This window comes from Sorex fumeus, unplaced genomic scaffold (assembly GCF_029834395.1).
Source record: "Sorex fumeus unplaced genomic scaffold, SorFum_2.1 ptg000039l, whole genome shotgun sequence".
NCBI classification, from domain to species: Eukaryota; Metazoa; Chordata; class Mammalia; order Eulipotyphla; family Soricidae; genus Sorex; species Sorex fumeus.
The window spans coordinates 31,203,923-31,219,315 of NW_026606096.1; the positions used below are offsets into that span (position 1 = coordinate 31,203,923).

Sequence of the window (15,393 nt, forward strand, 5' to 3'; positions counted from 1 at the left end):
TGTATATTCCTCCAAATTCTCACTCTGTTCTAAGGAGCTTCATGAAAGCTTCAATTGATTCTATATGGACAAAATAATTTTAGCAGCTGGTGACAACTATCAAAGCACAACAGATGAAGTGATCGTACAAGAGGCAGGTTTTTTTAAGTTGTATTGAGTGAGTGGAAAAATATGATACTTTTTTTCCTTACAAAAAATTATGACTTCTGTCTTGTGGATCAATCACTATTGTTGCATAATTGTTAGATGAGAAAGCTAGCTTTCAGAGGAGGGTAATTCCTGGGACAACATAGATCATAGAAGCTCATTGAGCTGGGTACTTCCAGCTTCCTTTTTTGATGAGTAAAAATTATTTATGCTTGCATAGATACTTATTGATTCTCCTTAAGCATACATCATTTGGGGCACAGGCAGTGGGAAGCAGAGAAGGAGGATCATTTAGTAAACGCTTTTGCTGATTGGCTGGTGCATCTCCTCCAATGGCCCCGCAAATCATCATGATCCTTTGATTGACTCTTCATTCTGTTTATTGGCTCATTAGAACCATAATATTTGGGACTAAAAACAGATACAGCACACTTGGGTTTTCTCGGCTACTTGTCTTTACCATAGAAATATGCTCACTCATTTCTGCTTTGTAATATTTTAGCATTGGTATAAAATTTTATAGACTACCTTGATTGATTATAAACTTTATTCTGTGAACAATGCTTCTTTGATTGCCAAAAGTGACTGGCTTGGATCCCTTTTCCCACCTTGTCAATTTAAAAAATAATTTGGATGGAGAGGGATAGAAAATAGTACCATTTAAATGCATATTTATAAAGAAATTTTAGTCAGAATCCCCATAGAAGTCATTGTAGAGCTGCAGAAAGGGGAAACAATGAACTGTTTTAGAAAGAACACATCTTCACATGGAGCTGTTTTCCTGCTGCTTGGTCCAGATAAAATAATGATGACTTACTGTGTTTAGTGTACCATCTTCATTGAGCTTGATATCCAGTTTGGGTAAAACTAGATGATGGCAGCCCACACCATTTATCTTTTGTACTTGTCTTCCTCCTGAAAGGGTGTCTTCAAACATATCTTAGAGATGATCTCTCTAATGTTGTTTCGTGCTGAGAACTGGAGCCCAAAGACAACAGGTGATTTTGCAAAGGGCTTTTAGAGTATGGCTGAGTCTCCGTGGAATCCAGGCCCCCTCACTGGTTCTTTTTGCTTTGTTTGCTGCCTGTGGTATCAATTACACTAGGGTAAATTCTGGCACAGAAGATTATCAAATCAGCTTTGCATTTGGATAACACTCGCTACCTCTGAAGAGAGTTCTAGATTTGTCTCCTTTCTTTTCCCATATTGAAATATGCCAATGTAATTCTCGAAAGGTCATCTGTAACCTCACACCTGTGTGCCCCCATTTCCATTTCTGAGATGCACCCATGAGGGGGGCTGCCAGGGGAGACTGGTATTCTGACAGACCCTCACTCTGTGACCTACCCCCTGAGTTAGTGTTGCATATGCGGGGAGAGAGCGAGCTGAGCTTTGGAGACAACTCTCTGGCCCTGCATGTTGTTGAGCTGTTGTTGTGTGTGTGTTTCTCTCTCTCCGTCTGTGCAAAGGTAAATGAACCATATGGAAATTTAACCTCTAACCTTGGCCTCGTTAATTTACCTTTTGTAAAATCGCCTTTTGGAAATGTATGTTCTGCTGGAATGAGGTTAGAGGTAGGAGTTCGTCCATTCAATAGATAGTCCCCGCACTGCTCTTCTGACAGCTGGGAGCAGGCGATGGAGAGCATGAGGGTTCAGTCCTCTGGGACTTAGGCTATTCGCACTCGTGGAAAGTTCAGAAGGGGCAATGGCTAGTGAGCGAGATTGGCCAGGGCACAGAGGTAGCAGGAAGGCGGGTGGTGCTGCCTTCTGAGAGAACATCAGGAGTCCATCAAGGGTGCGGAATTTTGTAGGCTGGGTGGAGAGGGAGAAGAGGAAGGATGGTCAGCACATACTCTGTATGTCGCCAATGGAGCTTGGCACATCAGGGTAGCTGAGAGCTGGTCCAGGAGAAGGGTAAGGACCAAGAGGGCTTGTCTATTTTGTAAGGTTATCCTGGATGGTGGCTTGGAGAAGGGACAGTCGAAGATGACCCTGCTAGGAAGTCATAGGATCAGAACTTGACAAAGAACACTCGTTGCCCCTGTGGAACAAAGTGGACAGTGGAGAGGTGCAGCTAGGGTGCAGCTCAGGGGGAACAGGACACCATGCGAGTTCAGCAGCAGATGAGGAGATGCAATGAGTGTGTGGGGGGGGGGAGGGGGGAAGGAGCCGAGTGTGAATGTCCATTGCATTATCAGCCATGAGGAATGGTCTTGGCAGGTGGCTGAGACACCCAGTGACTGGCAGGTGGCAGGGTGCATCCAGAGCTTACATCAGAGACATAAGGAAGCTGGCATAAAAGATGAAACAGGCCATTAAGATACTGGAAGGTGCTTACGAGAGAGGTGCGAGAGATGGGGTAGGGTGGAGGTTGTTACTTGCAGGACTAGAACTAAGAAAAAAGACATTTAATGCAGGACTCCAAAGACAGTCTACACTAGTGATGGAGACGTTGAAAAGAGCCTGACGGTAAAGGGGACTCTAGGAGCAAGTGCTATGCTTCGCACCATTTTCTCGAACCCTGCGAGGCGGACAAGCTGAGAAAGGGAACTTCAGAATCCATTCTTTGTCATCAAGAGTTGTTAGTGAAAAAGAAGGTCAGCTGGTGCACGTTTGCGTTAATTTTTCAAGAAACAAAGCTATTGTTTTCATTTCAATATTTCAAAACAAATATTGTTTTATTGTTTCCAAATGAAATACCAGGCCGCCTTGCTCTCTCTGTCTGTCTCCCTCCCTTTCTCCTCTCTCTCTCTCCCTCTCTTCCTGCCTCCTTCCCTCCCTTCCCCCTATGGTTTGCTAGCCACCTCTGTCATGCTTTAGCTTAGCAAGAACCTCAGCCTTCTTCACAGCCATTCTCCCCATGTGTGGGTCTGGTCCCCAGTTATTACTCCTGTTGTCATGATTTATATTAGTACCCAAAGAAATGGGCTGGAGCGATAGCACAGTGGTAGGGCGTTTGCCTTACAAGCGGCCAACATGGCCAACCCGAGTTCGATTCCTCTGCCCCAATCGGAGAGCCCGGCAAGCTACCTAAAGTATCTTGCCCTCATGGCAGAGCCTGGCAAGCTACTCGTGACATATTTGATATGCCAAAACACAGTAACAACAAGTCTCATGATGGAGACGTTACTGGGCCCTCTCGAGCAAACCGATGAACAACGGGAGGACCATGACCGTGACCCAAAGAAATATCAATCTTTGATACCCCCTCAAGTCTCAGGGGACTGGGGCTTCCACACAGGCATTTGCACAGGACACAGTTGAACCCCAAGCCTTTCTACAGACTGGGACGAGAGGTTCTGTGGAGCAAGCAGGCATGGAGATGCAGATGCTCAGCTTGTGTTGGGGCTTATTTAGTCCCGAGGTGCCAACTCTCATGCCAAGGGACAACCACAGAGATAAAGGAATAAAGAAATCTGGAGCAGGGGTGGGGGTGTACTGGCATCACAGACACATGAGGGACCTCAAGAACCAAGACATCAGAGAGGGAAGTGAGTTTAGAAAGAAGAGGGGGTGTCTCACCACAGAAGCTAAAGGGCAGTTCAGTTTGAGGACCAAGTACAGAGATAAGAAGGAATGGAGGAGTGGGCAGTAGCAAATGATGGCCAGGGATTTGGAGGAGCATCAAGTGAGGGGGGAGGGGACAAGGAGACTTTAGAGGGTCTTGGGTACTTTGGTCATGGTAAGATAACTATGTAAATCAAGACCATAAACGTTAGTTCTATTATAAATGTGTAACTTAACTATAATTCAGTAAAGAAAAATTTTTTAAATAATTTTTAGGGGACCCAAGAGCAAGACTCAGAAATACATTCAGCACAAATCCCTTGCGTGTTTATAGTTGTGAAAAGCATTTGCTGTTTCAATGATGATTTTTCTTCGGCTCCCTGTTTTACAAAGTCATGGTATTTTCCTGCAGAGTATAAGCGAGCCGGACAGACTGTAGATTAAGTTTGCCTGGCTAATACACTGAAGAAGTTACTGGGGCTGAAATGGAATGTTTTGAATGCCATAAAGAAGTCAAAGGACACTAATAAAAATCATAAAGAGCACTTTTCTCAGAAGGACAAACAACTTTAGAGAACATTGTTTCAGCCCGTGATTTAAGAACTCATTTTCTAGAAAGTCTGTCATGCTACAGTGCTCCGAGCACAGTCTTGGTTTTGTTCCTGCATCTATTTTTAGTGAGAGTGTGGTTAAAACATTTAAAATCAATGTTTTTTTTAATGATCAGGGCAGAATCACCACAGTTTAGCCCATTAAAAACAGACAAGAACACAGAGCCATCAGCCTTGTCCCATAACGGCTGTCACCTTTTGGTATTTCCTTTGCACATTTATCCTGCACGGGACTGCTGCGTGACAGGGGATACATGCAGTCAACCCACCCTGTTTCTACGCACGCCTGAATTCAGTGCATGCTGCTTTCTGTCCCTTGACCTCATGTGGCAGCTACCTACCCGTGATTCAAAAGTCAGGCCAGCTGTCCCCTCTGAGGGTGTGCTTTCAAACGAGGATCCCCCCTGCCCCTTTCCCAGTCAGGACAGTGGAAGCCACAATGTACCTCTTTCCCCCTGACCCTGGTCCTTCACATGCCCTTGAACTTTGAGGACAGAGATGGGCCCCTTCACATCAGTGTCCTCAGTGCCATGCATGGGACCGACAGGAAGCTATTCAGCAAATGCACTGATTGGGGGCCACGAATGACAAGGATCGGCTCCTTTGCTGTGTGGTGTACATCTGTCACAGAGTTCCCTAGTCAAACGCAAACCACTATTAAGAGGACACCGTTAGCATGCACAGCGAGCGTTCTCATGAGATGGGGCCCCTTTAAGAGAATTCCTACAGATTGTTGTTTTTTGGGGGGGTTACATTTCTTCTTGAAAAGTATGGCCCCAGAGCCTTTCTCTTTTTTCCAAGAGAGCTACCTGATAATTTACCAGATGTGACTCCGCATCTTCAGCTGAGTAAGCAAACAGAAATACTTTGATTTGCCTTGAATTTACTTATATAAGGTAACTTGAGAAACAATGCAGAAGCTCACAGGGCTCAGACTGTTGGCAATAGAGATAGCATGGCAATTGTTTTCTAAGTCCATTGTTTTGTAAAGGAGAAGTAAAAAAGAAAAAAACTGGCATAATTGAGATATATAGTCTGGGTGAAAAAACAGAGCTAGGAAGTATTTTAATAGCTCTTTGATGCCCAAAAATATGTCCAGGATGACTTGGCTCAGGATTCTTTTTCCTGCCCACCTGGCATGCAAGTAATAGTTGGGGTGTTGGGGACAGGGGGTTACATTTTTCCAAAATTAGGCCTAGGAAGAATACAAAAAAATTTCTGTGTGATTATCATTTCTCCAGCCTAAGAAGAGTCTTTGCTACCCAGAATGCTCCAGGGTGTTACTCCCCCAGATGGGGTTGGCCTTCGTGCGCTACTCCGTAGGGGCTGATGTGTCCTGAATTGATTTTCATTTCTGGAAGCGTGATTGATGACATTTTGCGCTAATAAGCTTTACAGCATATGCCATGTGTCATTGCAGCGTAGTTACATGAATCTTGATTTCTTTCCCCAGCTCTACTTTACGAAGTGTTTCTACTGGATCCTCAAGACCTTCCAAAATATGTTTGGTGTGTGGGGATGAGGCTTCAGGATGTCATTATGGGGTGGTAACCTGTGGCAGCTGCAAAGTGTTCTTCAAAAGAGCAGTGGAAGGTAAATGTTTATGTGGGTGTTCCTTTTGCACATTTTTTTCCTAGGGTGTGATTCGCTTGCACAGCTAACTCTATAGCATTTACTGGAAAATTCTTTACAACAATTCTTTGGTATAATCTGTCAGTGATGGTCATACTGCCTTATATACAAACCTGCTGGGAATTTTCCACTGAGCACTGTTTAATGGGCAACATTTGAAATTATGAACTAAGATCAGTCAAGAAGAATATGATTTTGTTGTTGTTGTGTGGTTTTTTTTGTTTTGTTTTATTTTTCCTCCCCCCAATGAGACTCAGAAAAATAATTCTGCCATTTATAAATGTAATCTGCATGATCTGGAAAAGCATTTCTAAGCCCACTGAACAGAATACGCCATCACTGCCCTTTCTCTTTCTGGAGAAATAGGTACTAGTGGCAAATTAAAACTTTGATCATCAGAACCAAAGTTGCAATTTAAGTTGAGTTCTGTATAATCACGTCTTTGAATGGACAATTTGAATTCCAGGGTCTGGTTTGAGTCCTGCCATGAAATGAAAAATTCAAGAAAAAAAAACAATAAAATTTTCCTGGCTAGCTTGACTTCTGTCCAAGTAATTGTACTTCATAAGGAAAATTTTTCTTTCATTTTTGTTGTCTTTACCCTCATTTGCAGTCACTTAATGAACAACAGACTTAGAGCAGATGGTTTGATCAATGTTGGCTACCATCCTGGGTCAAAGTGCAGACCCTTCTACTATTGGTAGAAGTATTGTTGTGTAATGGACACTGATTTTCATGAAATAAGCCCAAGAATAAGATGCCTCTACTTTTCTTTCTGAGGGAAAGTTTCTAAAAGATGAATGGTACTTCAAATACTTAGGTATAAACTTGTCAAATGTTTTATCTTTCTTTTGTTGGAGGCTGCAAGATAGTGTACCTTGTTCTGGGATGTAAAAACTGATCAGAGGACTCATTGTAATTAGCTTTTGCTATGGATTTGGCATTATTTAATTTTTCTTTAGCTTTGCATCATTCATACTATCACTGACTCACTAATGCCCCGATCTAGCTTTGAATGGATGATTGGTTTTCAGAATTGCTTACTGAGAATATAGGCTCCTGGTTACCGATGACAAAGAAATTCAACACGCGCTAATTTGAGCGCCAGTGGAAACTCACAGGTGCACATACCTGCAATGTCCTTGCCTGGGGCTGGCTTCAGGCAAGTCATGGCCTTTTACCGGGTCATCAGAAGTCAACTCTGTTCTTCCCATCATTTTGGTCTAACTAGCGGCTCCTCCTGCATGCTCGCCTCATGAGGACGAGATGGCTCCCGGGCTTCCACGGAAAAGATATGTTCTGTTTCCAACAGTTCTAAAATGTTCCAGTTGAGTTTTCATAGACTAAATTTGACACACAAGCAGCCTCCAAGTATCACCGTGGCTGGAGGATGTGGCAGTTGATACTCCTCCCGGATGGAGTGGGTCCAGTGGTAGTACCTAGAGGAACGTGAGCAAGGGCTTTCCTCTCTGGAAAAAAGTGGGCTCTGGTTTCCAGAGAAAGTGGGCACAGTGAGTTTGGATGGTACTTAATCTTTAAGCCCCTGTTGCTTTTTCTTAACTTTCCAGTGGGCTTAGTGGGAGATGAATTGGTACCTTCTTAAGACCCCAGTGGCCCCTTCTGATGGAGGACCCTCCTCGTCCTTTCACTGATGAGGAGGCCTACACAGGGAGGGGGTGTGAAGACAATTCTTAGAAGTAGAGAAGAGACTCTGGGGTGGAAACCTTTTGACTTTGGTTTTTTTACCAAAGCCCAAATGTTAGCTTCTTGAAGAATGTGCCCTCCTCTGCTTCAGAAGCAAAAGGTTTGTTGTTGTTTGTTGTTTTGTTTTGCGGGGGCATGGGGGTGGGGGTAGGGGCCTTTGCCTTTCTTTTTTGTTTGTGAATTATTCTGGAAATAGCTGAGGAAAGAGTCATTTTTAGAACTGAAGAATAAATAAAAGCCTAAATGTCTATTTTTGTATTATTATTGCATAGCCCGTCCCTCTAAGGGAAGTTGGATGGGTCACTTGTCAAGACTTTTATTAACATAGCTTGCTCCATCTTCTTTGAGAAGTTAGATCTTGAATTCTCCCCTGCATGAAACAAGGCTCTCAGTTTAAATATATAAACTTTCTAACAGCAAAGACCCATTAAGGTTTTGGTCATATCATCATCTGTTATTTGTGTGTGAGAGTATACAAATTGAAGAGAGGGAAGGGAAATCTCTGTGTCAGAACTTTCGGATTTGATGAGAAACCATTATGAGAACTCTTTATAGAGTTTGAAGGAAGGACCCGCTTACCAACTGCTGATGTACTCCTGCTGTTTTTATTCCCCTTCTGACATGAAGATATTTGCCGTCAGAACCAGTCAGCTCATAGTCAGAATCATTAGGCCAAGGTTAAACTATATAAAAGTCTATGGCTCCAAGCCCAAACCCAATCAAATATATCATAAGTCCCCAAACACGTCTTGTCATCCCATCTCCCACATTGTTTCTAAAGCTCATGGACATTCTCCCTTTTCCTTCTGTTTCATGCCAAGTTAACAACCATGAAAGAAGCAGGAGTGTATTGAAAAGACAGTTAGATACAATGTGTGTTCTCTGTGTATACATGCACATGCATGTATATTGGTGGGGTTTTTTTAAATTACTTAATGGAGGTTTCTCTCCTGACTTAGCTTGCTTTCTGGTTTTCCGTGGTAACTTCAGGCTACTTCATAGACCTCATAAGGAAAGAATTTTGAGCAGCAACAGGTAAGGTAAGCTGAGAGGTGTCAGGAAAACCTGAAGAGAACCCAAAGCAGCCAGGGAAAGACTGGGAAGGAGGTTGGAGAACAAGTCCCGGGCTGAGGCCTTATGCCCACCAGGCATCCCTCTGGAGCTGTGTCACAGCAGAGACGTGACAATGACAGTAGGTTGTAGATCATTCTTATGATCCACATAAAGTATATGATCTATATACAATCATTCTTGTGGTCTACATGAATTATGTCCTGTGTATTCTCTCCCATGGAGTGTGTCTGTGTGTGTTGCCTCTTAAGCGTTTAATATAAAAATGCTCAGAAATCAGGGCTGGAGCATAGCACAGCAGGTAGGTCGTTTACCTTGCACTCGGCCAATCTGGGTTCAATTCTCAGCATCCCATATGGTTCCCCGAGCACTGCCAGGAGTAATTTCTGAATGCAGAGCCAGGAGTAATCCCTGTGCATCACTAGGTATGACCCAAGACAAGAAAAAACAAAGAAAACAAAAATGCTCAGAAATCTCATTTAGCATAATTTAGTTAACAGCATTGGTGAAGAGCCACGTTTCTGTCCCTTATAGGTGCAAGTTTATTCTTTTTTGGGATTTGAGTTGTGTTGTTGTGCAGGTTGTCCAAACTTTTCTGTCTTGCAATGGAAAAGAATGAGTTTGCGCATATAGTCAGATGTTATCCACAGATATCATGCATGTTAAGAGGTTGCTCTCCTCTCCTAGAAACTGGACTGGCCCTAGGCTCAGAAGACTGGTTATAAATTTTGGGCAAGTTATTGAACTTAGTTAGTACTCAGTCTCTTTGTATAGAAATTGAAAGACATATATTGCCATGAAAACCTATTGATTTATATTGCCCTACCTTACTATTGCCATGAAAACCTATTTTGATGTCACCTATTTTGACATCAAAATATTACATAGCTATTAGTATCTAAGAACAAGCATGATGATTTGATGATGGTGTCTGAGCACAGAGTCTCAAATGACAGGATAATCTTCAGGTCTTCATTTGGCCTTTGTTTTCCCTATGATGATTTCCTGTGTCTGTAGAGCTTCTCTTTGGGGTTGCAAGATCTTGGACATAGCAGACTCCAATTCCCAATGGGTATGTGTGGGATGAGGGGAGTTGTGAGACTGGAAGATCTACTGGGGTACTCTGCAGAGGCTTTTTGACCTTTTCTGTGGCTCCATGGTCCCTTGAGCTGAGGCCCCTCCTAAGTACCTGACTGGGGAGCAGACTGAGAGAACACCACTGCCTTGCTCACCCCCTGTTAGACTTGTAGAGCAGGCAGGTGGGAGGGAGATTATTCTGTCTCTCCATCCAGGCAGGAAGGACATATCCAGTAGCTACCAAATAAATGATTGAGTGGACACATGATTGCCACTTGGTGGCACAGGAGCCCTTGGGGTTCAACAGCTTCCTCCCAAATCCGTAAATGACCAGGGTAGCCACTCCAAGAAGCTACACGGGCCTTTGGATGTCTCCAATCTGTGACTTCGAAATAGCGCCTGAATTTCTACTGTCTCCAGCTGTTTCCCAGTGTCACTTGCCCTTAGTTCCATCTCATTTGTGTTTTACCCTGGACCAGAGCCACTGTGAGCAGAGCCACGCTACTTCATAACCCAGTTTCCTTTTTAGCCGCCCTGCAACACACATGAACCCCGAAGGACACAGTGACCACAAATCAGTGACGAGTTATGAGGCTGTGAAAGCAGAGAGCTCATGATTATGTAAAGTCGACTGGATTTGTGTTTTGTAAGCAGAAGCATTAGACTGCAGAGTCCTCAGTGTGGCAGGTCAGCCATACCTGATGATGTGAGTGTCCACGCTCAGGACGTTTGGCTTTAAAGAAGGGGCTTATACATCAGTTTCCTGAACAGGGATTTCTCTAAATGGTATGGGAGATGGAGCTCAGGGTTCTCCGACTGGGCAGTATTTTAAGATGATGGTGAGACCTCTGGGTATTGTCCTTGTTGTCTCTTTACTGGTTGTCACAGCATTCTCCAAGTCAAGAATTTTAACTTACAGATTGATTAGCCTATAAGAGAAGGGATGATTTTTAAGGAAATGCTTACTAGTTTATTATGTTTGCTTTTCTGATATCAGTAAGTCAATTGAGAAAATTTCTCTGCGTGTGTCCTATATCACGACATCCCTGTCTAAAATGTGCCCATTCACATACCATGGGGATACAAATAAGCAAAAGTGAAAAATCAGAAGAGGGTTGTGTGTAAGAAAAAGACAAAGATGGGTGGAGGCTTGTCGGGGATGGACATTATTGACCTCAGGTTTTGGGGGACACAACCTAAGTCAGAATGGTATTGCTTAATGATTGAAATACAGCTCTCTCCTTATAGCTGGGAATATAAAATTAAGGGAGTGATCATGCCAGCTGATAATTATGTGTCTTGGCTGATATATGACATGGCCTTCCCTGAGAGCTTCATACAGGTGCTCCCAGAGACCAAACACCACACAAGTACTGAGGTAAAAAACCAAGGACCCAGGGACGGAGTGATAGTATGCAGTGGGTAGGGTGCTTACCTCTCAGGTGGCGATCCAGGTTTGATGCCCAACATCCCATAAAAACCCCTGAGTTCCACCAGGAACGAACCCTAATCCCAGAGCCAGGAATAAGCCCTGAGCTCTGCCAGGTGTGGTCCAAAAACAAACCATGAAAAAGATACCAAGAATCCTTATTCTGGCTTACAATTTTCTCAGTAAATTTTTGAAAGATTGAAGCTATTATTTTCCTTTACCAGAAATTGGAAACTCGATAACCCAATTCTTCCTGATTGATTACTGGAAGAGCTTAAAGCAGTACTACCCAACTATAAACGAGGGGAACCTACCCATAATTATTCTGAACACTCACCTTCCTCCTCCCACGAACCTCAGGCTTCTATGCTAATTGCAGATGTTCCCCCCAGATTTTAGATCACCCCTATCAGCTGGTTGCTATGGAGCCATGACACATAGGCCCACCCGGAAGGTCAGAAGTGGCTTCTTAAAGAACTGACCTCACGAGCTGAATCCTGGAAGATTAGAACTGGCCTCATTAAGGAGGATGAAGCCAGTCTATCGACACAGGGTAAAAGAAATCATTCTGTGTTTTTGTTACGAAAATTTGGAGTATGAGGTGAGAGAGATGAGGCTCTCTGTGTCCACCTGTCCCCAGCCCAGTCTCCCAAGAAGGCCCCAAAACTGTCCTTGGACCAAACAGCTGCCCTGAGTCTTTCCAACCTGCAGCAGCTTCACATTAAGTATGTGGCCGCAGGGAGGGGACAGTGAAGGCTGCTCATTAAATCATTCAGGTAGGATCTGCTCAGGACGAAAGATCAGAGGGGACAAACTTAACAAGATTCCTGGAAAGTAACACAAGCGGTCAAGAAGCAGAAACCCAAAATGATTCACCAGGCTCCACTGCTCACAAGCCTTCAGCTGCAGGCACTGGAAAGGGAGAGGATGGTTCCTTCCTCCAGCATCTGCTTATTCAATGCCTCCTACAAGCCAAGCACCTTTCCAGGCACAATGGGGAGATCTTAGATGAAGATCCAGTGAACACAAAGATGAAGGTCTTCTCCACTGTCATAGGGCTCAAATTCTAGGATGAGGTGGGTAAATGATAGAATGACTTACTTAGGTGTCATGGGCTAGAGCGATAGCACAGCCTTGCATGTGCCCGACCTGGGTTCGATTCCTCCACCCCTCTCGGAGAGCCCAGCAAGCTACCAAGAGTATCCCGCCCGCACGGCAAAGCCTGGCAAGCTACCCATGACGTATTCGATATGCCAAAAAACGTAACAACAAGTCTCACAATGGAGACGTTACCATTGCCCACTCAAGCAAATCGATGAGCAGTGGGAGGACAGTGCTACAGTGCAGTGCTACTTAGGTGGCATGTACAATGTCAAATAGTCCTCTCAGGGGTGAAGGGAGGTGGGGAATAGTGCCAGGATAGGGCAACTGCAGTGACCTTCAGGTGAATGCATCTTTAATGTCAATAGCACTTCCCAAGTTTACCATGAGTATATTGGCAAGCTACCCATGACCTATTCAATAGGCCAAACACAGTAACAACAAAGTCTCCAATGGAGACGTTACTGGGCCCGCTCGAGTAAATCGATATTGGATTCTAAAGTTTGGGGAGCAAGGCAAAATTGAAACTTACGGTCTGGCAGTCATTCTTCATCAAAGAAGATAAATAAGGTCCAAGAAATAGTACAGTGAGGCAGTGTTTTTGCCTTCCATGCATCCAAGCTGGGTTTCATCCCCTGCAATACATATGGTTCCCTGAGCCCTGCCAGGAATGATCCCTGAGTGCAAAGCCAGAGCAAGCCCTGAACACCCCTTGCCTCCAAAACATAAACCAACCAAAAGATATATTTTACCATGAACTGGATATTTAGAAGCACAAAGAATTGGCTAAAGTTAAATGTTAGAGAACATAAAATTTCTTATGTGTGTTGCAGTGCATTGCACTTGTATATTGAAAATGTGCATAGCCTATGGACTTCCCTGTGTTGTAAATGTGTGATAGACACATGTGTTGCACTGTCAAACATTTTTATGTGCTTCCCAATTTCTCCTAGAAGAAATCTTCTTTGGTTTCTGACTGTACAGAATCTAGCTGAACTTCAGAGATTACAGCAATTCTAGAAGATTCCATCCTTATTGAACTCTTTATTCATTCTTAAGCTTTGATGTCAAGGATCTTTGATGTCCTAAACATTGCAGAGAAAATGACAAAAGAAATTGGCCAAGATGTCAAAGATGGTTACAACCCATTTATGAACATTTGGCTCTTAAATCTTTAAATCAATATACGGTGCTTACGTTTATACCTGTCACCCTGACATTTATTTTTGATTAGGTAGAAAAAATCATTTAAGTCATTTATTAGAATGACTACAGAGAAGTGAGGGCTGAGGGTAGGTGAGTGTTAGTTATCCAGAGAGAGTCTTCAAAGCCTTTTGGATTGGACATAGTTCGTAAGGCAGATTGGATGAGTCTAAATTTGGAGTGGACTTGATTTCTGAGCCATTCTTCATGTTGGTCTGCTTGTTTTAAATCCATATGCTTCCAAATAATGCCCATGGTAGCTCAAAGATTTCTGCAAATTACAATGAAATTTCATCTGAGATGAAAGACAGGAGAAAGGGAAGATGAGAGCAAGAAAGAGGAAAACAGAATCCAGAGAGGAGCTGTGTGGTGGTGAATTTAACCCTGGGACCTGCAGAGAGTGGTTCCTGGCTGTTTTCCTAACAGCCAACTGGAAGACAATGAGACAACGCCCATCTACCATGTTCTTGAAATCTACTGTAGGGCTAGAGAGAGAGTACAGCAGGTAGGGCGCTTCCCTTGCTCCTGAGCAGCTCAGGTTCCACCCCCAGCACCCCATAGGGTCCCATGTGTACTTCCAGGGGTAATCCCTGAGCACAGAGCCAAGAGTAAGACCTGAGCACACTTGGGTGTGCACAGCCCCCCCATCCCCCGAAAATCCAGTTTAGGGTATTGCTTGTTTATATGAAAATCTTTGTTAGCTACTTGGGCAGGAAGGTTTCCAGTTCTTCCCATGGGACTTGTAATCTCTGATTTACAAAGCTTCTCTCATGGGATAGTTTAGTGTAGCTGAAGGAACAGGACTGATACTACACTATCCTGTTAACCCCCTGCTCTGGTGTTAATAAATAACGGCCATTTACTGAGCACTTACTAGATTCCAGCCATGGTGCCAAGAAATCTGGTCTGTCTTTGTGAGCTTTGAAAGGCAATTACGGTTACATCTGGACCCTCTTAGCACTTGTGACGAGGAAAACACTGGCTATTTTTCAACAAGGCTTCATGGGATAAGATTCGTCAGCTCTTCAATGGGAAGGATAGTAAACATTGAGGACTTCCCTCCTAGGAAATTGAGTGGATATTCTTGTCATCCATCATCATCCTGTGAAAGAGGTACAGAGAGGATCTAGTCTCAGGATAGCGATGACTCATCTGAGACCTGTCAGAGGTGACTCATTAGGCCAAGGTCACCGGGACTGAAGGAAGTGGCAGAACTAGAACTTGAACTGAGGGAGCCCAGGTATGCTGTCTCTGCGTACTTAACACATAAGCTATACTGCCTCTCGCAGAGTCATATCAGATCCCAACTATTTTTACCAGTCCAAAAGTAGGGCAGCACCTCTGGCTTTAGAATGCTTAAGAAGAGCACATTATAATTTAACAGTTACCCTCTGATCCTCTAAATAATTAACTCCTGGCCATTCCAAGTTGAAATTCTCATTTGAATTTCTGTTGCCCTAATGGGGAAAGAAATTGGGTAGTCTCTATTTCATTTCTTCTTAGGGCATGAAATCCCTCCCTCCCTCCCTCCCTTCCTCTCTCTCTCCATATATATATAATATATATGTATATATATATTGCTCATTTCCATCCTGTAGTACCTCTTTAACATCTTGATATTAATCAAGAGTGTTATTTAAAAATTTTTATCTCCCTCTGTTTCATTTCCTGTGTGTGATAAAAATTAGATGTCGCCCATCAGCCTCAGAGAGTCATTGAGAATGGCCTTCTCAGCACAAAGCTGAAAGCTCTTGAGTATGTATGTGTGCATGTGTGTGTGTGCATATGTGTGTGTGCATGTGCATATGTGTGCATATATGTGTGTGTCTGTGTGTGTGGGAGAGCACACCCAGCTGTGCTCAGAGCTCACTCCTGACTCTGTATTCATGAATCACTCCTGGTGGTACTT

At 43.6% G+C, this 15,393-nt stretch overlaps 1 protein-coding gene across 1 annotated transcript in view; it reads left to right on the top strand.

The window, feature by feature from the left end:
* Positions 1-15,393, top strand: part of NR3C2 (nuclear receptor subfamily 3 group C member 2) — a 329,385-nt gene that overhangs the window by 164,675 nt on the left and 149,317 nt on the right. The window contains exon 3 of the mRNA XM_056118997.1: positions 5,721-5,860. Coding sequence (XP_055974972.1) covers positions 5,721-5,860 — 140 coding nt within the window. The remainder of the gene's footprint in view (positions 1-5,720; positions 5,861-15,393) is intronic.